Consider the following 22,721-nt stretch of genomic DNA (forward strand, 5'->3'; position numbering starts at 1 on the left):
TATTTTGTACTCCTATTTAAAAAGATTATGGGATCCTATGGAGCAGAAACTTGATTATGGAAGCCCAAGAAACGAATATTAATTATGACCCTTCATAATAAAATGATAAAAAAAATAAGATCTTCGCGCCAATTCAAATAAATTAAAATTAGAGTATTTAATTTTTTTAGACTATTTATATATTAAAAAATATGGTTAAAAAATTAAGTACTCTAATTTTTTATCCGTTTGAATCGGTCCGAAATTTTTTTTTTATCATTTTATTCTAAAGGAGCATAATTAATATTTGTCTTTAGAACTCTCATAATTAAGTTTATGCTTTACATAGTCCTAAAGACAAAAAATAATTATGACTTTTTAGAATAATATGATTAGAAAAATAAAATTTTCGCACCGTTTCAAATGGAAAGAAAATTGGAGCATTTTAATTTTTTTTTAAGATTGCTTATGAACAGGTGTTCGCCATTAAATAACAATTACAAAAATTAAAAATAACGTTTAAATTGAAAAGTATAAGTATAAAGAAAGAGTAGTTTATAAAATAAAGTTAGGATAGAGAGTTTGATACAGTGTTCTCTTAAAAAGTGAGTAGTTAAAATAGAAAAGTGACTTCTTAGATGTAATTTGGTCCAAAATTTGCTGAGTCTTATGCGGATGCTCTTACGGCCTGTCTGGATGGGGGATTAGACCTCCGGATACACGACGCGGCCGAATTACATCTCCTCCCCTCCTCATCTCCGGTCTTTGGCTGGCAAAAAACCTACCCGAATTTGGACCTGGATTTGGTGACTTTGAATTTGTAATCCACCCGCAGGGTGCGTTTGTAACGACATGCGGGGCGGTTGAATGACTACTCTGCCCTTGCCTTTTCTCTCCCTTCACCAACGATACACCCATAATCGCGCGTGCACACGCGCACACACACGCACGCGCGCTCAGAGAGAGAGATAGAGAGATAGAGAGAGATACCGGACTGATTGGAGCAAGAGGTTACGGCCAGAAAACTCAGCAGAGCGAGATCAATGACGAACAGACAAAGTGGTGATGATCGGCGGCTTCGGCGCTAGCGGACAGAGAAGAGGAGGGGTTGTAGAGGTTGGGGTTATGGTTGGGTAGGGGAGTGGGTGAACAAGAAGTGAGTTTTGTTTTTGTTTTTTTTCTACAAGTGGGGTTTGAAGTTCCAATATGTAATGATATTTGAAGTTTCAATTACGTATATTCACTTTTCAATTATCGTATATTTTTTAATTTCCAATTATGTATGTATATATATACACACACATTCTTTCATCACTTCCCAATTACGTTTTTTAATTTTTTTTTGAAAAATAACATTTTTCTAAATATATGATATGGCTTACTTGTTAATTTTTTTGGAAAAAAAAATATAATTTCTAAAAAAAAGGTTTAAACATTTGTATTCTTAACTGAAATTATTTTATCCTAAAATAAATGGTAAATATCATTTAAAGCTAACTAATAAGAAATAAACCAATTTTGAGCGTTAAAAAATCAAAGTGGGGTCAATTCAGTCATTTGGCAACGTATCACCTTATATCCACCTCCTATATCGCCTTCTCTAAAAACCATTCCAAACAACACTGGATTACAAATCCACACTTCTTATGAGGTGAACCCACCCTTCTTACATATCATCACTCATTCTATATCCGCCTAAAATCAAATCCTCCATTCAAACAAGCCGTTGACTCTTTACTTTTCACCTTATCCTTCATCCATAACCTCCCTCGAACCATCAAATTAAAAACCAAATCCAATCATCACAAAGCATGAAAGCAATTCCAATCACAATCACCTCCTATTCTGCAACCGCCCTGTGATTTTCCCACACCAGAACCCAACAGTTAGGTTCTTTTATTCCCCCCTCGACCTCTTCTATTTTAGGGAAATTGAACTTATATGAAGAAAAAAGTCAATTTCGTCATAAAATCTTATTTATGATGTCATATTTTGCTCACAGAACAAGTTCAGTCCAAAACCCTAATGTTTGCTAATGGAAGCAATTTATTTTCATTAGATGAATACTTTTAGGGAGTTAATAGTTCAATTTTAAACGGTAGAGAGGTTAAGTTAAAAATCTTTCATAATTGAGGGGGTTTAATGCAATTGACCCTATCATCTAAGCAAAGTTGTGAAATCTGTTCCGTACCGGCCGGTACCGGTGCTTAAACGGAACACAAAGACTCAAGATCCGTTCCAGTTGAAATACCGGCCTGTTCCAGCCAATACCGGATGTACCAGACGGTCTGTTCCGGACGGTACAAATTTCCTTCTTCTTCTTCTTTTTTTTTAATGACATAAGTTGTGGGCTCTAAACTAATTAAAAGAAACTTGTGAGCTTATATATGATTTTCTTCGATTAAAATCACGATGGAATCCTGATTTGTTTCATAACTTTGTTTTGAGTCTTTTTGGATAATTTTTTGCTGCCATTTGTTTCTCGGAAATGGTTTTGCAACCTGGTAGATATATATTAAATATATATAAAATATTAATTGTGGTAAATCCGAAACGGTACCGAGATACAGCCCGGTACGTACCATTTCAGTAGTGAAAACGGTACGATGGCCGGTACGGGATTGACAACTTTGCATCTAAGTGCATCTCCATCAGCCTAAGCAAAGTTTTAAACCATTTTGGTTAGGATTTCTCTCTTGGCTAGCCACCGAACAGATGCAACACCCAACAATCTAGCCATTTGCCTCAACAAAATCACAAAAATCATACATTTACGCATATATATATATATATATATATATATATATATATACTAAAAAATTTCAAAAACCTAAACGGAGAACTCATCGGAGAAACAAAAACTCAAACAGAGAAACTCGTAGGAGGACTTGAACTCGCCAAAGTTGAAGCAAACTCGACGAAGGATCAAAAACCCCAACAGAGAAACTTGCCGGAGTACCTCGAAGCAAATGGATTAGACTCATAGGCGTGGGAAATCTTGTTGCCGGTCTGTTTTTACAGAGAGAGTAAGGAGCAGCAGAGAGAGAGGGCAAGCGGGCCTTTTATACATCGCTAGGCGTGGCGAGGGGATAAAGCGAGGGGGGGAACTGCCGAGGGGTTGCCGAGTCTGCTGGAAACCAAAAAAAGGTGGATTGGGTTGCCACTTTGACCTCGCGTGCAGTAGGAGAGGCAAGGCTACTAGAGATGCTCTAAGCATGGTTACAAATTCTCCTTATAGTACAAAAGTTTAAATTTTGCAATTTACAAATAATTGGATCCCAAACATTTCCTAGGTCATTGCTGGTATGCACTATGCAGTGATTCAGCTTACAATTGTGCGGCCCATCATGGGTAGTTTTTCATCTTAAAAAGTTCTTTCATAAGATCATCATTAAAATAATCACAATACACGAGTTGAGTTTTGTTCATCATCTACTTAAGAGGGTGAACATTATCTTACAATGATAAGACCTACATCATTTCAACCAATAAGAGAGGGGGGTAATGTTCACCCTTTTTTAAGGAGGGTGAACAAAATTGCACTCACAATACACTAATGCTATTAATTGTGCAATCAAAACAAATTTATTTTGAAAATAGATATTCACTTGTATGGCTTTGATATCCTAAATTAAAGACAGTCAGGGCAGCTTGGGCGAATATCCCATCTGATATTACGAGTTGAAATCCTAAATTCTTTAGGGAGAAAAATTGCTTCATGAATGACCAAAAAGAGAAAACAGACAAATGGCTCTTTTCATAGATGTCTGTTTATTTGCTTCTTATTCTTTTCCTACATTTTCTTTCAGTTCTGTTTCTTGATCGGCATTTTCTTTCACTGCTTAAACCCAGGTAATATGACAATCCCCCAAAAAAAATCCAAATTTCACTTGCATGAACATATAACAAGTTATATTGATATAGAGCAACTACTTAGAAAAACGGACTTACCCTCTTTCGAGGCGATAATGGTTGGTAAGCAAGAAATCTTCGAAATCCTCTCTCAAAAAAGTTCACCGTTTTCCTTCTTGGTGCCCGATTGGTTCTGCATTTGTCCCTTGTTGACATGCCGGGTTCAAATTGATATCGCATAACCGGTTGAGCAACTTGCGGAATCTGATTTAACAAAGGCAAGGGTACAATTAATAATCTCTATATAGACTATATCCAAACTAGACACTAGGCAGGTGCGAAAATGAAGTATATTGATGGAGTAAAAGTTTGGAGAACTTTGAACTTGAGGTCTTGTGTACAACTTTTGGTGCTCGCGATGTCTTTTGAAATACCGAATAAGTGTATTTTTTGTGAGGTTTACCCGGAATTACTTGTGCCCCAAGTTTATAAAGGGAAAAGTTATGTGCAGGGGGCTAGGTCTCAATACATTTAAGATCTTGTGTTTAATTCTATTATACACATTATTTCTGTTGAATTGTTTTTGATAACGAAAATTCTAATCCCAAGGAAGATTTGTAGGGAATCACACAAGAAAAAATGCGTTTGAGTCCATTTCGGGTTCCACAAAAATTTAAAAAAATATCTATAAATTTTTGAATATTATTTTATGGAACCCTGTAAAAAGGCAGCTCCAACAGATATCGATAAGTATTACTTTTGGATTTGTAGGGGCGAAACTACTCAGTTCGCCTCCGTAGCTAATTTTTTACAGGACCCCATAAAATAATATTCAAAAATTTATGAATATTTTATGGATATTTTTTTAGATTTTTTTGGGACCCAGAATGGACCCAAATGCGTTTTTCTTTGTGTGGTTCCTTACAAATCTTCTTTGCAAATAGTGGAGCTCGATAAATAACTCCTGTTCGGGCCAGTTTATACGCATTTTCACTAATCCTGAGGTCCAATTTCACCATCCATCCGCGAGGAATCCAATTAAAGTCGAAGCAAATCTCAATGTGGACCAGCCCCAAACACATTTACAACCTATTTTTATTGGATAGTTGATGACTTATTTGCAATCTGATGACTATTCGGTTTTCGACTAAACCCTAGGTTGTAAAATACTTGATATACCGTTGTATTTGTACTCCATTCTCCATTGGCAATATAGTGAAAACTGATATGAACTATAAATCTACTCAATTACACAATTCGGAAACCACTTAGAATCTCGGTTTCTTGCGTTCTCCTGTTTCTTTGTTGTTGTTTAATTATTGTTCTTCGCGCGATGTGTCATTGTTCGTTTGGCTGATTTCTGAACAACTTTTCCCACTCTTACAAAGGAAAAATACTTGCTCTGTTTTGTGTATGGATGAATACATAATCTCATTGCCCGTACGCACTAATATCATGCATACACATAGAGAGATATCAGGGCATTGTACCTGGTTGCGCGGCATAATTGAACGGTAGTCCGACGGAACTCGTGTAGCAGACGCGAGGGATAGAAACAAAGCAAAGGGAGCGCGAAAATAGGAGGGAGCTTCTGGAAGTGATCAGAGAATGTGAAGAAGAAGAAGAAGAACGATAAAACTCCAAGATTGAAAACGCAGAACAACCTCTGTTTTACCGGCATTCAAAATTGATGGAAAAACGGTGGCAAGTTCGTACTACTACGAATTACACTACCGCGATTTTGTGAGGAGAGAGAGAGAGTGTGTGTGTGTGTGTGTGTGGGGGGGGGGGGGAATTGAGATTTTAAGGAAAGGCTCGGGCCCGCGGAGCGACTCGAGCCTACTACGAATTTCGGTGCACCCACCGGACACAGGGTTTGCATTTTTATCACCGTGTTATAATTAGGTCATGGCTTCTCCGTGCCGTTGGGCTTCTCTGCAATGATCCACTTTTCAATTCGGCCCGCATGCGCGAGTGCAAGCAAAACCAATAGCGAGAACGTAAAAATGCACCGTCGCAGATATAATGCGCACGCACGAGTGCAAGAGAAAGAAACCGATAGCGAGAATGTAAAAATGCATTTCAAAAGATTCTCAAACTGTTAAAAATTTGTAAGAGCAAAGATTGAGATTGAGAGTGAAGAATTTTACTCAAAGGTTTATTTGACATGGCAAACGACACTGAGGATTTTCTTTTTTTTTTAGAACTCAATGTTCAGACCAACATCTGCGCACCACAACTAATCCTAAGAACCAATGCCCCCACCCATTTGTGGAGATCCCAAACAAAAGCTCTACATGGACTTGCCCCGAAGGAGTTTTTACCTTGAGACCTTAGAAGAAGCAAACCCTAAATCTCAGGCTATAATTTGCAACTTTCTTCTTTTAAGGCTCACCGAAAGAATCATCTGAAGATAGTTATAATGACAAACATTCTTGATTATTGATCTAATTCCATTTCGCTTGAAAAATTGACGGTCTAATCAAATAGATTTGTTAACTTTGTTTAATATCTCATCTTCAAACGTTACCTCTTCTCTTCTCTAGTCCTTCAATGATCAAGGCAAAGCAATAAAAATTAGGGCAACAATACCAGTTCAACGTGAAGAAGAGGAAACCTATTGCAATGACTATCAGCTCACTACTTTTTTTTCCCTTTTTGTAACAAGAACCCTGTTAGCACCCGCCGCTACGAACCAGAGGCATCAGATACGTCGAGGTACTTCCACCGGGAGCATTGTAAATTATGTTGTTCAAAGTAACAAATCAACCCAATTATTCTGCAGGAAGCCGAAGCTAGTCCACATGAGGATCTCCATTACAACATCACAACCTGAAAATCATTACACTAGTGTCCACAAAATAAAGTGGAAATCTGGGCTCTATGAAGCACAGATACTACAAACCACAAGATGCCCGAAGGAGTTCCAAGACAAAGTAAAGAAGCATGACCATCGACGGAAGAGCTTGTATGATTCAAGTTGAGTGGGGGTAATAAATTCATGCATTTTTTCTAGATAGAAATCAAACTCATTTAACATCCAACCATCTTTGAACTCTACACATCGAGGATGGTTGAGTATTTCTCAACATGAGATACACTGTAGTTCCAATTCTTCAAAAGACCCGCAAAAGCAAAAATATTTTGGTTTCCTCATTTTATTCCAAAGACGCAAAAAACAAGACAGATACAGGTGAACCAAGTCACCTATAAAAGCAGTCCACAGAATGTGCTTACACAGAGCTCATCAATAGCCCCAATAATCGTTTCGGATTTCATCATCAAACTTCTTCTTTACCTCTGGATGCTTCTCAAAATATTCGTCTGCTGTCATGGTACTGATCTTTCTCTGTCACACAATGCACAACACCATGAGAAATTCAAATAACGGAAAGAGGTGAAGAAATGGACAGCACAAAACTCATTTTTAATGCCTTACCTTCAACTCTTGGACTTCGGCAATTTCTTTTTCCAGTCTTTCAGACTCCTTCAGAGATTGCTCTTCTGCTTCTTTCAGTTCCACTAACTGTAAAACAAACCATATAGCTTTTTGTTTGATCTTTCCCTTATTACAAAAAGACAAGCTCTATTCAACCGAAATCTTTAACTCAATACCTAGCAGTACTATCCTGTAGTATAGATTTTGCATGCATTTTTTGAGCTAAAAACGAATAAAATACTTCTGAACTTCTCTTAGTACATATTTACAAAGGGACTACAAAATGGGGACTTCTCTTTCTATTTTGGACGCTGATGATAAATCTATTCATTATCCCATTGATTCAATCTATCAAGAAATGCGTGCATGGCACGTGAGAATCCAGGCATTTCAAGGACCCAAAGATTATGATTTCTTGTAGCTCTTTTTAAGTAGAAAGGAATAAGAAGTTTAACAGTAATTGCTAAATCAATATGATGACTGCTGAAAATGGAAAAGTAGAGGTGAAGGGTAGGTAAATGTGATAAGTAGAAGTAAGAATCAACAAAAAAAACTTGAGCTCTTACCAGCGCCTCGAACTTGGGTTTGTATTGAGGAGTAACAGTGTCTACATACTTGGGGATTTCAATGCCTGCAAAGTCAAGCAACAAACCCTTAAATAAATAATGCCTTGATTTACAAAAAAAAAACATGTAAACGTTGCAGAGTCAAGCCAAAGAAAACATGTAAGCATCGCAAAGTCAAGCCAAATAAAGGTAAACAAAAAGTTATGATATCTATTTAGAAAGCTTTGTTCACGAAACCAATTGAAGTTTTGAACTGTGAAACCCAAGAAGGAAAAACCCACAATATTTTGCCTATACAATTGAATCCCCAAGTATTTTCTTCAAACTCGCATTTGTCTTTAAGGTGTATGGAAGCAAAGGGCAAGTCCCCCCAAGTGTCTAAAGCGTGTTTGGTGTCGATACCGTTCTAAAAACATGAAAGGTTGGGATGTGTGACCAACACGCTTGGGGAGTATGACACCAACATTCTGCTTCTTAGTTCTAGATCTTGTTACCATTGACAATGTAATTTTGAAAAATAAGCTACAAGACCACTTAATTCAGTGATCTCTTAGGTTATATGGCAAAGTAGTGAACTGTCCATCGAACAGTGTTCTAAAAGGTGGGATTAATTGCCGATTAATGGGCGATTAATCGGAAATTTGGGCTGACCGATGAGATTAATGGCTAAAAGGTTGAATTAGGCGGCTAGAAGATTAATCGGACTTTGGCGGCGATTAATCGCCGCTTAATTGGTTGGCGTGTAGGCGGCGATAGGCGATTAATCGATTCATGGGCGATTAGGCAAGGTAAATCTGAATTTTTAGAAAACGAAGGGGGTAACTGTTATACTCATACTAGGTTATTTAGGGCTTCGAATTACTGTGTTAGGGCTCTCATTCGATCAGCCTCTCATCGATCTGGGTCTGGGAAGAAACCCAGTCATCGCCTCTCATCACCGACACCGGTCATCGCCGACGCTAGTCATCGCCCACGCCTTTCATCACCATTCACCGCCACTGCGCCTCATTGTTGACTGATGTAACTCTCGATCCCTCTCTCTTGATCCCCCTCTCTCTTTGTAATCTCTCTCTCTCTCTCTCTCTCTCTCTCTCTCTCTCTCTGTGTGTGTAATTTCTTGATCCCCCCTCTCTGTAGTGAGTAGTATTTTTTTTTACAAAATTTAACACTTGAGTCTGAGTAGCAGAGTAGTGTAGTATTGTAAATTTATGGTTTGGACCGTTTCGTGTAGGCTGTAGCCGTGTAGTAACTAGTAAGTATTGATGGTAGAGAAGATATATCACATCAACTAGAAAAACTGTGATTATTGATGGTAGGGAGGTTGTAGAATATTTTAAAAAAAAAAACCTACTAATTGCTAAAAGGCGATTAATGGCCGATTAATAGGTCTCCAAGCTTGAAGGTGGTCGGCCGCCCGCCTAGCGCCGAGCGCTTTTTAGAACATTGCCATCGAATGGCATACTTCCAAAATGGTAAGTAATTCTAGGATAAAAAGGATAAGAACCAAACATTTAAGTAGAGTGTAGACTTAAGCAACGTATAAAACATACCGTCATAAGCTTCTTTGTACATGTCCACCAGGCGAGATCCAATTCCTTTCCTATAGTATTCCCAGTCAATAGGTTCTGGTTCCTGCAAGAGTTTGAAATAGAAATTGCAAAAGTAAGATAACTAATCTCAGGATTGAATAGCTTAATCACCACAAATCTACGACGACGTTTTAATCTATGAATCTAATAAAAAGGTTCTGCTTCAATCTAAATTAAAATGGTAAGAACTCAGAATTGCCATAGGAATATAACTTCTGTTAATATCTGTTGGCGTTGAAGAACAGTAGCAGTGGTACACTTATAGAAAGTCTTTTTTCTAATGCGGTCCAAGCTAAAATCATGATCACTCTAACATGATATATAATTCAAAGTTATACTGGGATGTTGACTTTTAAGTTATAAGGGCTTATTAGCAAATGCTTTCAACATAAAATTCAAGGTGAAGTTAACTATAACGTTTCCATGGTAAAATTTTGATCAGCAGTTGAAGTAACGATGCTCTGGACTATCAATGAAGGAAGCATGGTCATGTGCACATAAATTGATTTGGGTCTCTTGGCCTGCCCTCTCTGATGCCATTTGGCTTTGATTTGAGGGCATGATTTTACAAAACGTACTTGTAGCTCCTCGGTTCTTGGAGGTTTAGGGGGGCCATTGTTTTAGTGGTATTCTGAGAGCAGCCACTTTGTGCATATATTGCCAAAGGTTAGGTCTGTCTCCAATCATCCCCCGCCCATACCCCCAATGACTGGGGACTAGATGGGTTATGTTATGTTGTTGTTGTAGTTGAAGTAACTTCCAGGAAAAGTATACAAAGCTTAGTTGCACGAAGTGAGAGCGGGAGCAGAAACGGGAGGGTGAGCGGCGGAGCGGAGGAATATAGAAGCTCCCAAGATGGGAGCGTGAAAGGAATGTTTACATATATGACGAAAATAATGTAGCATAGAATGTGCACTATAAACGTACAATCATTTTAGGGAGTAAGAATATGTCCCAAGTACATTAAGTGTAAGAAATGGGCTACGGTTGTATGTATGGTTTTCTTTCAATATAGCATGAGCCATGACTTGCGCTAGCTATTTGAGTTCATCAAAAACCAATTGATAAATCCCTGTTTTTCTATACGAGGATTATACAAGAGCTCCCATCTTCATAAGGAGCGTGCTCCTGTGTCAATGGGAGTGGGCTCCCGTCAAGCTCCTAAGTTGGGAGCCCAGAGTGTGCTCCTAAGGTGGGAGCAGCACCACTTTAGAAGCTCCCTGCTACTAAGATGTAAAGGGTAAAGCAGTAAGATAGCCGTGTATAACCACATAAAGTAGCAACAGCCATAACAGTAAATCAGAATGGATACATCTGATAGTAGTGTTACCATAGTCTTCAAAAGCTATGTATATAATATAGTTGCTCAGAAAAACATAGAGAGAACACGACACGCACAGCAAATACACAAAAGAAGAAGAAAAGAAGCTGCTTTGTACAAGTAACATCAGTAAGACAGCCATAACCATTAACGACCAAGAAGGGGAGCTCATGCACCAAACCTATACTTTCATAATTCATCACCTACTAACACAAAGGCAGGGATTGCAACGAAACTTTCACGAACAAAGATTTTGCTAATTGACTCGTCACAATAAGCTTTTGTTAAGGGAATATCAACGGGCGATAACATCTAGCTAATGCACGAATTGGTAAGAAATCATCGCGAAGATGAGTCGCTATTAACATTGATACAAAGCATATGTTTCATTGAACAGGTCCTATTTGCTTGATGTAATGGTGGCTATGAATTTCCAATAGGCATACATCCAATGTGTGCTTGTACTGCAAGGTTTCTGTTGTTATTAAGGGGGAGCTCCGAGCTCGAGGGTTAGAAAATGGGTTCCTATTTCCCACGTCTTCTTTGCTGGTCGCAAGGGCTTCTATCCTACAAGCTAGAAAAATTAATGAGGGTAACTTTCCTCATCATCCAAGATGCAGGGCCTTGAAGTTGAGCCACTTTGATTATGTAGATGACTTCTTCCCCTTGTATGTGAGTTGATTCCAGTATTTCTTTTCTATTAAGTTGTTTTGGACAAGGGCAGACACAAGGGGGTGCCTGGACCCCTCACAACTCCAAATATTCTCACTAACTAAATAAGGTTTCAGGTTAACTTGGAAAAATTCTATGTCATCGGCCAGAGGCCCTTTGGTGAGCAAAAACATCTTTAAGTTCCTCTACATGTGGGGAAAAAACCTCTAAAAGTTGAAGTTATCAACTATTTTTTGGTCACGGGTATAAAATTAAATGATGGCTACATATACACAAAATCTCATCTCATTATCAAGGTAGTTTCAGGTGAAATCCTATTATCAAGCTTTATGTGGTAGTGGTAACTCATCCATTCCTTGGAAAGCGATTTGGAAAACAAAGGCACCTTTGAAGGTCAGTTTTTTTGTTTAGCATGCAACTCAAGGCAAGATTCTTACTATTGATAATTTGATTCGGAAGCGGAGAATCATTATTAACTGGTCTTGCATGTGTAAAAGGGATGCAGAGACAGTTAATCACCTACTTATCCATTGCACGCTGGCTTGGGAGCTATGGTGTTTGGTGTTATTGTGGTTTGGGTTACAGTGGGCCATGCCAGGAAAGGTACTAGAGTGGGGAAGAGAAGGCAGAGTGTCTTGGCAATGATTCCTCTTTGTTTGATGTGGGTTATTTGGCGAGAAAGAAATTTGAGATGCTTTGAAGAGGTAGGAAAACCTTTGTTTAGAATCAAAAGTTTTTTTGATGAATAGCTTGTATAGTTGGGACAAGGGAGAATGTAATCCCTCTCTTGAACAATTTTAAGATTGGTTTGAGCTTTTCAATTCACACGGTAGTGTATAGGACCATTTTTGTCTTGGCAATGATTCCCTTAATGCCCTTGTTTTCTAATTTACTCCGTAATTACTTACTTGTCATAAAAAAAAAAACTCATCTCATTATCAGACCTAGCAAGTAGCAATATACATTTGGACTATACTTTTTGCTATAAATATAGAAATACATGTAGATCAAGACACGGCTTAATAGAAATCCTCTGTCCGCCACTGGCTTTGGAGGAGTTTCGTTGTTTTTCTATCCTTCAGTCCAATTTCCAGAGGAGTCCTATCTTTTTCTCAGGTGTACATGAGGATCTTAGATCTTATCTCCCTATACCTTAAGGGCTTTAATCCCTTAAATATCTTGGAGTTCCTCTAATCTCTGCTACGTTCAAAGGAACTAGCTAAAGGTAGCAGATCTGTAGCGTAATCTCCTAGAAAGAAAAACCATTGGTGCTGAGGAACAATAAAGAGCAAACCCTAGATGGGGACCAAAAACTGGTACAAGCATAGCTGTGTAAACGCAAACACAGGTTCAGAGAGAGAGAGAGAGAGGTACCAGGCTGAACTTGGTCTGGAGAGCGCTGTTGACTTCGTCGAAGGCGCGGCGGAGGGTAGCGAACTCCTTACGAGCCTCCTCTGAGACGATAAGCTTAGCCATGCCATCCCAATCTATGCTCTTCCCAGCCTTGAAGGCGACGTCCACTGCCTTCTTCCCCGCTCCACTCATCCTCCCTCTCTCTCTCTCTCTCTCTCTCTCTCTCTAGACTGACTCTTTCTCTCTCCTCCGGCTAACGGCGATGATGCCACGAGGCCAAAATGCCTGCTTTCTGGGTAAAAGTTCTTAAAACCAAAGCCCACAAAATTGGTATGCCAAGTGAGATCGAAAAGACTTGGGGCGTGTTTGGAAGATACGAAAAGAGGTAGGAAGAGAAAACAAAATCTGTTCTTCTTTCTCGTTTTGTTTGTAAGGTTTGGGAAGAATATGAAAATATGATAAATTCATAGCTGCAACAGCACGAACACCGCTTTAAAACACAATGCCAATTCAATTGCATTCACAGTTGTTCGATGTATACCATTCCAGATGCATTTGTGTTTTTTGTTCAGGTAAGAGCAAGTGAAAAACTATTTTTCTTTCTCATTTTCTTTTCTGTTTTTTCTCTTTTCTTTTGTTCTTATTTCATTTGTTGGTTGTTAATTTCTTCTCTTCCTTCCTTCGATTTCTCAACACAAACAAAAGGAAAATTTAAAAAAAGAAAGTTGCAAATATTTCTTTCTTACTTCATACCCACTTGTTTCTGTTCTTTTATCTTCCATTCCATGAGATTTACAAAAAAAGTGTTAACGGAATTAATTGTATTTGCTGTTTAAATAAGTAGTAAATTTTTTCCATAAAATAGGAATGGGAGGGGCTGCAGTGCACCTGCTGCACTACACCGTGTAATGCGGCCGATCCGGCCATCCATCTCAACAAGGACGGCTCAAATTTAATCCGAGCTCTTACAAATCCTAACCATCCATTGTTCGCATGAAAATCGAAGACATCCATTGCCGAGATGGATGGCTGAATTGACCGCACTAAAATAAGGAGGAAGGGTTTGTGAATTTTGCAACCTTTTTCAATTACATTTAAATTTCAAAAAAAAAATAATTACTTTAAGTATTAGATTTGCAAATTATAACGAAACAAAAACTAAAGAAAAGTAATTTTCAGATAAGGGAAATAAAAAGTCTCAGAAATTCTTCCCCATTAAGAAAAACTCGCAGAATTCTGCTTAATTTACAATCATATTTTCAGTTTAAAAGTAAAACCTTGACCTGATGCATTTCAGCGTAATACTCCAGTAATTTCTTCATGGAACCTTTTTAAACCATACGCAGATGTGATGAAATAAACCCTCTCAATTGTTGCTTTCTGAATCAAAATTTGAATTACCCTATTCCTAAACCATGGAGAGAACCACTTCTTGAGGACACTGCTGTCGAGCAACATCCCTGCAAAGCAGTGTCAAGAGGTTGATCTAACCGTCATCTCAACACATACAATTTTGATTAAATCTAAACGCATATAAATCTGAGCCTTCAATTGCCGAGATGAACAACCAAATTAACCGCTCTGCACCCGCCAACCTTAGCAACCTTTGGGTTTTGGTTACGTTATTGTGGATGCTCTAAGTTTCTGTTTTATGCGTGAAACAAAAACAATTTTTTTGTAATTATTACTTCCATCATGACAATAGAAATTTAAAAAGTAAAATTTTACGATCGAAATTTTTTTTTTGAATAAAGACAAAAATAAACCAATAAGCCAAATTTTTCCATCTTTATTAAAAAAAAAAAGATATAATTTTTTTACTTTTTAAATTCCTCTCATCATGACGACACAGTAATCCACAAAAAAATCAACGCAAAACTAACAAATGCGAATTTTTTTTGAATAAAGGACAAAAAAAATAAGCCACTTTGCTTATTTAGCCCAAAAAGGCCTTAAGCCATGAACTACTGGGCTACCACCCTGGGTGGTAATTACGTCATGGAATTATTCCGGTTATGATTTCACTGCTGCACAGGGGCGTAGCAGTTGATACTCCGTGCCCAAAGTGCCAACGGGAGGAGGAAACTTTGGAACAATTGTGTTTTAGTTGCCAATTGCCATTTTTCCCACCAGATTTAGCAAAAAAAAATTTAACCAAGTGGGGTGGGCGTTCATCTTTATCTTCTGATCATTGCTTCTTTTCGGACTGGTTTGCGCCACTTTGCAGAGTTGATAAGATCATAAGAAGACACCAGGGATTTAAACTGTATGATGGATATGAATTCAGCCATGACATAACCATCGGCAGTACCAGACAAGCAAAATTTCCACTGCAAGTTCACCACCCCATGTATGGCTGTTGGTAGCCAGTGTACAAATCATTTCCATGACCGGAACAGGATAGGATAGGATACTAAAAGAGTAAAATCTTTTCGATTTGCTATTCTATCGATTATTATCCACCAATCAGACAAAAACAACGGGGTTGACATAGACCTTGCCAGAAGCCAGGAGGGGACGAGGAAGGGGAAGGAAAACGAAATGGATTCGAAATGGATGCAAAAACTGGTCCCAACAGAAACAGCTATATATAATCGCCACAAAATCTTCACAAGACACTGAAATCAGGATAGTGAATCCACAAGTTTATGGCACAAAAAGGGTAGTCGAGAGGTTGGGTAGCTGGGGAAAGAAACTAGGTGGGGGGAGGAGATAATTACATATAATTTGTAGTTTGTAGTTTGTGCAAGTGCTTACCCGCACAAAGGAATACTACCCGTTGTTGTGAGCATCGCCCAGTTGTATGCAAATTCAAATATAGATCCTCATTCCGTCGTAGTAAACAAAATCATCATCATCATCCTCAAAATCATCATCTTCATTTTCAAAATCATCCTCCTCATAATCCTCTTCAGCATCGTCAAATAGTGGACAGGAGCATGTTGCTTTCTTGTTCTTCCACTCAGATCCACAAGTGTAGCAAAACTCGTACCCACACCTGAAGAAACCAGCATGAGGGATAGTATTTTACAAAGCTCAGGAATATCAAAAAAAGAAAAAACCTCTAGCCTAGTGCTTTAACGCCCAGGATGAAGATTAAACGAAGCATCAACCAGTAAAAAAAATCCTCGAATGAATTCTTTCATTGTTACAGATTACTCCAGGATTCACATATCGAAAGCAGCTTTGAACAAATTGGTAACCATTACAGAATATGTTACTTAACCAGAAACATTGAGCCAAAAGGACAAGAAAGAGTTGAGGAACTTTAAATGTTTTTAAACAAACCCCCTCCTCTCCTCACCCAAACAAAATTTAACAGGAAAAAAGAACAGGAAACCAATGAACCTGCCAATAAATGCCAACTCATAAACACAGAGCAATCAAGCATAAAAAACTTCTGGAAGCAGAATCAGGAAGTATAATAAATCCATGTGACCGCAAACTTTCTCTAGCCAAACAGAACAGAAATAGCCCTCTAAAAACCACTATAGTTTGAAAAAATGTGGAAATTTCCTTTCAGCATGTACTACACCGGGTGAACAAGTCATCATCGAATCATAATTAACACATTCTTGCAAGTTCGGGAACAAATTAACAACATAAGGAGGGCAGGATTACTCATTAATATCGGTGAAGGGAAATCAACGCAAAAACCAAAACAATAGCTAGACTTTGATTTTCTTTGTTTTCCAACGAAAGAAAAAGGTTACGACTATATGGTCCAAACTCCAGAGTATGAACCAGAATGCATACCCTGATTCTCAGACACAAGATCAACACCAATATTCATCAAGTAATGCATCAAAAGAGAGCAAAAGAGCATGTTTGTAACTGAACCAGAATACACAGCTAAATTCACCCCATAAAATAGAATGCCAGAAGGATGCACATCAACTTCACTGTATTCATGAAACTATTAATCAATGCGGTCCAGAACTCCAGGTGCATAATCGTTTTTTCTCATTACAAAAAGGCCCGTAGGAAGGGGCAACGTTGTGGGGCAACCCTACCTGGGCATGGCCAAAGAGTCCCCTACAACATTGGGAAATCGTAAAAGAGGGGCCACGGCTCCGGCGTAGGGTACTGCAATTGCAGAACCGGCAAGCGCATTCTCAAGATGGGCTCGAGTCATAGCCTGACCCGGGCAGGTCAAGTCCTACTGAGAAAATAGTAGAAAAAAGCAGATACCATAGGACTAATATGCATGAGTCTACAGCATCGCCAAAGAAACCTGAACAAATGTGCACCTTAGTTGAACACAAGTCTTACCATAACAAATAGCTATCCATGGTTTTGAAGCTGTAAATGCAATCTTATTCAGCATATTTTGAAGATACTCAAATTTCCTCTTTCGTTTGGTCCATGTGTGTGCTCATCGTGGGTGGGCGGGAAGTATAATCAAAGTTGAAAGCATACAAGGTGCATGAAAGAAATCAAGCACCTGCAAGTCATGTGGTAACACCCCGATTCTAGTTCAATCATGTGGTTGCACTTTACGCACTGACGCCATAGGTTCTCATCTGCAAGGGTCTTCAGCTTTGCATCTGCTGCAGGGGGATAGGGATTTCTACTTTTGTAGTCAAGGCAGCTCGTGTTGCTGTGCCATGGAACCTTGCAATTGATACAAAAGAGTTTTTCACACTTTGAGCATTTCCTGACTCCCAGCCTTTCAGTACCGAATAATGTCCTCTTCGAATATTCTAAGACCTCACTTTTTGACATTAAGGCTGAGCAGTCAGGATATGGGCAATAAATTTTCTCAGTAACAGGAATGGACGCTTCCTCCAAGCGTTGGCTCATAATCTCAATTAATTTAGGAGTCAAGAACTTTCGGCTGGTCTCAATTTTCAGTTCAGAATTACAGCCTTCATGTGGGCATTTGGGTAGCATCCCATTAAGCAACTTCACTTCAACGTGTTGTTTCATACAAGAAAAGCAATAACGATGCAAACACCCATCAACCGAGAAAATCTGGCCGGTATCTATTTCGTCTAAACATATTACACAAGTCTCATACATGTTCTTCAAACTGCTAGATCCTAAAGGCCTGTTGATCTGAGAAACAATTGCATCTCGTGCAAGCTTAAATGCATATTTGATATCATTCCGGGCTACAAGGACTGGGGCTGAGTAAACAAATTTTCTTTGGAGGAGGTTCACCTGACTAACTAAAGTTGCAATCTTCGATTGCTTGGGTGGCCATCGACCAAGAACCTGCACATGCCAGAACAATTAGACATCTCATACTCTATAACAGGCTCTACTGTGATGACATTTAGCATAGATTGCTGAAATATTGTACACAATCTAAAGACGACAAGATAAACCATACAAATGACGTAGACATGTGACCTAGCTCATTAAAAATCCTCTGTATCATTATAATGTGAAGACCAAATGGTGGCAAATACATATATCAGAATCCACGAACAAGTCACAACAATACATCAGATAGAGAATTGGGAAATCAATGATAATCACACCATGAGCACAACTTGACAGTTGATACCAACTAAAGATACACCTTTAATGGACTTGTACAGCCTCAATTATTACTACACCACTCAAAAATATAAAAGAACCAGATTGTGAATAAGCTTCCGAGTTGTCAGTTGGACCTTATCAGTATAAATACCTATTCCCAGTTCTCCTTTGGAGACTGTACTACATTTCGCTTTGTATTTTAATTTAATAGGAAGAGAACTATAGTTTTGTGACAACAGTCGCAGAACCACAGCAGCCTGTCACGGTGTTTCCGACGTTGTGGTTGGCAGTTGCGATTGTTATGCCAGTGCAATCCATTGCTATGATAATAATGACAGTACTGGGGTATCACCGTATGAGTTATTGCGATTTTGTGCCATCATGAAATGATGTTCCAGTCTATTTCTAAAACCATTCTAGTGCTAATTTCTCCTTCCACTCAATTTTCAGTTCAATTTCAAGTACTTTCTACGCCCTTTACTTTTCTGCACTGTCCTTTGCTTTCAAGCTCTAACCTTCTCGTTTTACCACAATATATAAGTCCTCCACAATGAGACAGTAGAAGTCCTACACAATGAGACAGTAGAAGTTCTCCACAATGAGACAGCAAAAGAGAGTGCCATTGTCCTTAGCAGCACACAAGTTTACAGCCCTTCTGGATTGTGAGCATACAGTGCGATAACAAAGGAAGCTCTTTCTCACCAAATCTCACCATTTGAGAACATGAAGCCGCATTTCTCGCCAAATCACTCAATCCAAATGAAAAATGATATAGAAGAAACTCTACTCCTTACTTCTATTTTCTTGCCAAATCACTCCATCCAATGGGGTTGTTAAATACTAGAAGTTAGACTCGCACACACTCACACTTTGGACTGCACAAGTCCTGGCACGCCGCACCCACACCCCGCCTAAATTCTAAAAACCCAGGTCAAACATACAATCCACCAAGTAGCTTACAACGATACACACACACTGAAGAAGTTATCTACAAACTACATAAGATGGCTAACGAGGCGTTTCTGCTAAACTTAATGGACTAAAAATGACTAAAGCTCATGGTTTCACGGTTTTCTGGGCAAATAATTCTCCTCACATACATCAACTAAAAACCATTTAGCAAAAATAACTTGACTATTGTCAAATAGTCATTAGGCTGTAGTCTAATAATATAGCAGAAATGCACCTAAACAATACCATTGCATTGAATTGGATTGGATAAAGCACATTAAACGACAAATCAACGAAGACGAAAAAACTCACAAACTGGTAAAGCGGATAGTAATCGCAGTAAAACACGACTCTCTTCAACTCCAAATCAACGGCAGCACTCAGCCCTTCAATCAACGCCCCAATCTCCGCCACCTGCCGGCTCCTCCCGCTCCCAACCACTGGTTTCCTAATCTCGAAAACCAAGTCATCCCTCTCATCGCATATCGCCACACCAATCCCAACCAAACCCACCCTCTCCTCGCTCACCAAACCCTTGCAGTAAACCCTAAACGTCGTCGCATCCGCACCGCTGCTCGACCCCTCCCCGTACGGCCTCGCGAAGTTATCCCCGTACTGGTCCCACTCGTCCTCCGACATCTGATCGATCTCGGCCGCGATCTTCCGGTCGTGGATCCGACGGTGTAGATCGACGCTGGCGGCTTTTATTTCGGCTTGGGTGAGGAGGCGGTCGTGGTGCGAGCTTCCGAAGTTTTCGAGTTCTTGGGCTTGGAGGAAGGAGAAGTTGAGGACGTCGTCGTTTTGAGGGGGTGAGGGAGGGGAGGGGGAGGAGGAGGAGGGGAGGAGGGAGAGGGAGGCGGTGATGGCTTCTTGGAGTTGGAGGTGGAAGGCGAAGTCGAGGTCGGAGTCGACGGCGTGGGCCGCGATGAGCTCGCGGTGTTGTAGGGCGGCGAGGGCGGGGAGGTCGGAGTCTAGGTCCGTTGCCACCGACGACGTCGTTGCCATCGGGGTGGTCGCGCACTTGCCAAAAATCGCGACGGTTCTTTTTTATGTGTGCGTGCGTGCTTGTGTGTGTGAGAGAGAGAGAGAGACGCGTACTCGGTTAAGTTTCGCAACTCCAACGTTATATAGCAGCGTTTAAAATGATCACTTTCTACCGCTTCGAGGAGATAAGTGACGGAGATATGAACGTCCAAGACAGAAACAAATCAAATACTAAAAATAGTACTCCCTCCATCCCTTTTTAAATGTTCTACTTCGTCCCTTTTTAAATGTTCTACTTCGTAACTCCAACTTATTAAAAAAATATCATCATTATACCTTTCACATCAACTTTTTCTTTCACTTTTCCTACTTACCCATCATCATTACACTTTTTACTCACTAACTTTTCAAAATGGAATCTACTTTTAGGGACAAAATAGACAATGTACCAACTTTTACCCACTAACTTTACCAAATGGACACTTATTAAGGAACAGCCCAAAATGAAATACTGGACTATAATAAAGGAACGGAAGGAGTAAATAATTTTGAAGTATCACACTGAAAAGATTACTCTCTCCGTTCCCATTCTTTAAGGAAATCGATTTTAGCACTCCAAAAATTAATGGAGGGGCTCCAAAACGACATCGTTTTGTGAATCAATACAGTTTAGTTTTGGAATCCCTCCATCAATTTTTGGAGTGCCAAAATCACAATTCATTCTTTAATCCATTTTGAAGATTTCAACTAATTAATGCTGTGTTTGATGGGTTTTTGAGAATTTTTTTGAAATTATGAGTGGAGAGAAATTAGAGTAATGATTGGAAGTAAGAGTAATTAATGAAGAAAGATAGAGATAGAAATGAGAATAATGATCGGAGATAAGGGTAATGAGTGAAACAGAAATGAGAGTAATGATTGAAAGAGAAATGAGAGTAATGATTAGAAATATAGGGAATAAGTAATATTTTTTGAGTTTAGAAAAAAAAAATTTCAAAATGTAAACCGAGCAAAGCAAGGGAGCACAATTATTACTCTTTTGAAAATATATTTTTCTCATTTTACCCTTCAATCATTGTATTTTCTTTCTTTTTTAGTAATATTAATTAAAAAATAAAAGGGTAAAAGAGAAAAAAAATTATCCGTTACCCATTTAATTTTTATGGGACAATTTTTTTAGGACGAAAGAAAGTGCTAATTGAGACTACAAAATAAGGACGGAGAAAGTAATAATTTTGAAGTATCACGTGACATTGTTACGTTTTGCTCATGGCAAATTAAAATCACAATCCACAGTCTCTTTCTTTTTGTCTTGTACTAATCAATTCTAATAGCGAGAGCACCAGTTTGGTTTCTCTCTGTTATGTATTTTTCTTTTCCATAAATACCCTCATAAGAGAAAAAAAAACGTAATACAATTGTGAGAATATATTGAACATTTTAACACAAAAAACCCACTTAAAAACAATTATATCACCCCACTACGTGCCCAATTTTCACTGCTCTCCTCCCCTATTGCTACTAGAAGTTTTCCCCACTCCGTCTCCTCTCCATCTCCACCAAATACCTTTCTCTTTTTTGGACCAGAAATACCTTTCTCTTTCTCTATTCTTCAAGCTTCTCCCCCCCAAATTTACCTTCTACTCCACTTTCATACCTGCAAAATCTGTGAACTCCTCTTTTACTCATGTACAAAACAGTCCACTTTTGGTACTTCTTTTACTTTATCTGATTCACTTCAATTGGTCTAATCTAATTCTATTTGGTGTAGGTAATTCCACCTACTAATTCAACTCCCGCTGTCATCAAAACCGTCTAATTTGGCGTACAAACCACAAGTTGTGAAGGTACTTTAGTTTTCTACTTTATAGGATGTCATGCTTATTGAAAAGTGTATTGCATGGTAAGCATGACATCACTTTGTGGAGGGACCCACACCATTTCAACCAATAAGAAGGAGGGTAATGTTCACCCTCCTTAAAAGAGGGTGAACAAAATTGCACTCCATTAGGACTGCCCACGGAATTTCACATTTCTTGGTTAGTCTACAATTATTTTATTCTGCTATTCCGTGTTTGTTTTCCTACAAGCTAATGTCTACTTTCTTTGTTTATTTCCTTCTTAATTTTCCCCCTTCTTTATGGGTAATTGAAGTATAGAAGTTTGGATGAAAAAAAAAACTTGAAATCTCTTCAAAGTGTCCTCATTATCTCGAACAATAAAAAAATACATGAAATTTCTTCAACCTGCTTTAATTTCAAACTAGAGGTCGGGACACACGCAATGCACGTGCAAGTCGGATTTTGTTTATGAAAATTTGATCAAGAATCAAACGGGAAGTTATTCTGCAAATTTTTATAAAATCTGACTTGCACACGCATCGCATGTGTCCCGGCCTCTAGTCTAATCTATATTGGACCATCATGACGTAGAACAAATCTCTACAGATATTTTTTAAGAAAGATTTGTGATGAACAAATCAAATAAAAAAATTTGACCAAGATATTCGAGTTAGAAAAACTGTTAAA

General features: G+C 38.7%; 2 protein-coding genes and 1 non-coding gene across 3 annotated transcripts; 1 reads left to right on the forward strand and 2 right to left on the reverse strand.

Moving 5' to 3' along the window:
- Positions 1-6,816: 6,816 nt before the first annotated feature.
- LOC131317194 (ATP synthase subunit d, mitochondrial-like) lies at positions 6,817-13,234 on the reverse strand. The gene is made up of 5 exons (XM_058346786.1): positions 12,793-13,234; positions 9,387-9,468; positions 7,837-7,901; positions 7,271-7,357; positions 6,817-7,180 (listed from the first exon to the last, which is right to left on the reverse strand). Exons 1-5 carry the CDS (start codon positions 12,961-12,963, stop codon positions 7,079-7,081), a joined length of 507 nt encoding a protein of 168 aa, XP_058202769.1. The 5' UTR covers positions 12,964-13,234; the 3' UTR covers positions 6,817-7,078.
- On the forward strand, positions 9,896-10,003 carry LOC131308599 (small nucleolar RNA snoR100). The gene has a single exon (XR_009194503.1). It is a non-coding gene; the product is annotated as a small nucleolar RNA snoR100 (small nucleolar RNA).
- A 2,103-nt stretch (positions 13,235-15,337) lies between the features above and the next one.
- LOC131317707 (E3 ubiquitin-protein ligase RSL1-like) lies at positions 15,338-20,393 on the reverse strand. Its single transcript, XM_058347313.1, has 3 exons — positions 19,522-20,393; positions 17,216-17,988; positions 15,338-15,769 (listed from the first exon to the last, which is right to left on the reverse strand). The coding sequence occupies exons 1-3, from the start codon at positions 20,212-20,214 to the stop codon at positions 15,583-15,585; spliced, it is 1,653 nt and encodes a 550-aa protein (XP_058203296.1). The 5' UTR covers positions 20,215-20,393; the 3' UTR covers positions 15,338-15,582.
- Positions 20,394-22,721: the final 2,328 nt, after the last annotated feature.

This window comes from Rhododendron vialii, chromosome 1a (genome assembly GCF_030253575.1).
Source record: "Rhododendron vialii isolate Sample 1 chromosome 1a, ASM3025357v1".
NCBI lineage: Eukaryota > Viridiplantae > Streptophyta > Magnoliopsida > Ericales > Ericaceae > Rhododendron > Rhododendron vialii.

What these genes read in the sequence shown, in the direction of transcription:
- LOC131317194 (XM_058346786.1), bottom strand. Translation starts at nt 12,963, where the DNA reads ATGAGTGGAGCGGGGAAGAAGGCAGTGGACGTCGCCTTCAAGGCTGGG. An exon ending in GTACAAAGAAGCTTATGACG is followed by an intron (nt 7,902 to 9,386) that starts GTATGTTTTATA and finishes TTGACTTTGCAG; the next exon opens with GCATTGAAATCCCCAAGTAT. An exon ending in AACCCAAGTTCGAGGCGCTG is followed by an intron (nt 7,358 to 7,836) that starts GTAAGAGCTCAA and finishes TTTGTTTTACAG; the next exon opens with TTAGTGGAACTGAAAGAAGC.
- LOC131317707 (XM_058347313.1), bottom strand. Translation starts at nt 20,214, where the DNA reads ATGGCAACGACGTCGTCGGTGGCAACGGACCTAGACTCCGACCTCCCC. An exon ending in ACTATCCGCTTTACCAGTTT is followed by an intron (nt 17,989 to 19,521) that starts GTGAGTTTTTTC and finishes TGGCATGTGCAG; the next exon opens with GTTCTTGGTCGATGGCCACC. An exon ending in TGTTACCACATGACTTGCAG is followed by an intron (nt 15,770 to 17,215) that starts GTGCTTGATTTC and finishes TGGTTTCTTCAG; the next exon opens with GTGTGGGTACGAGTTTTGCT.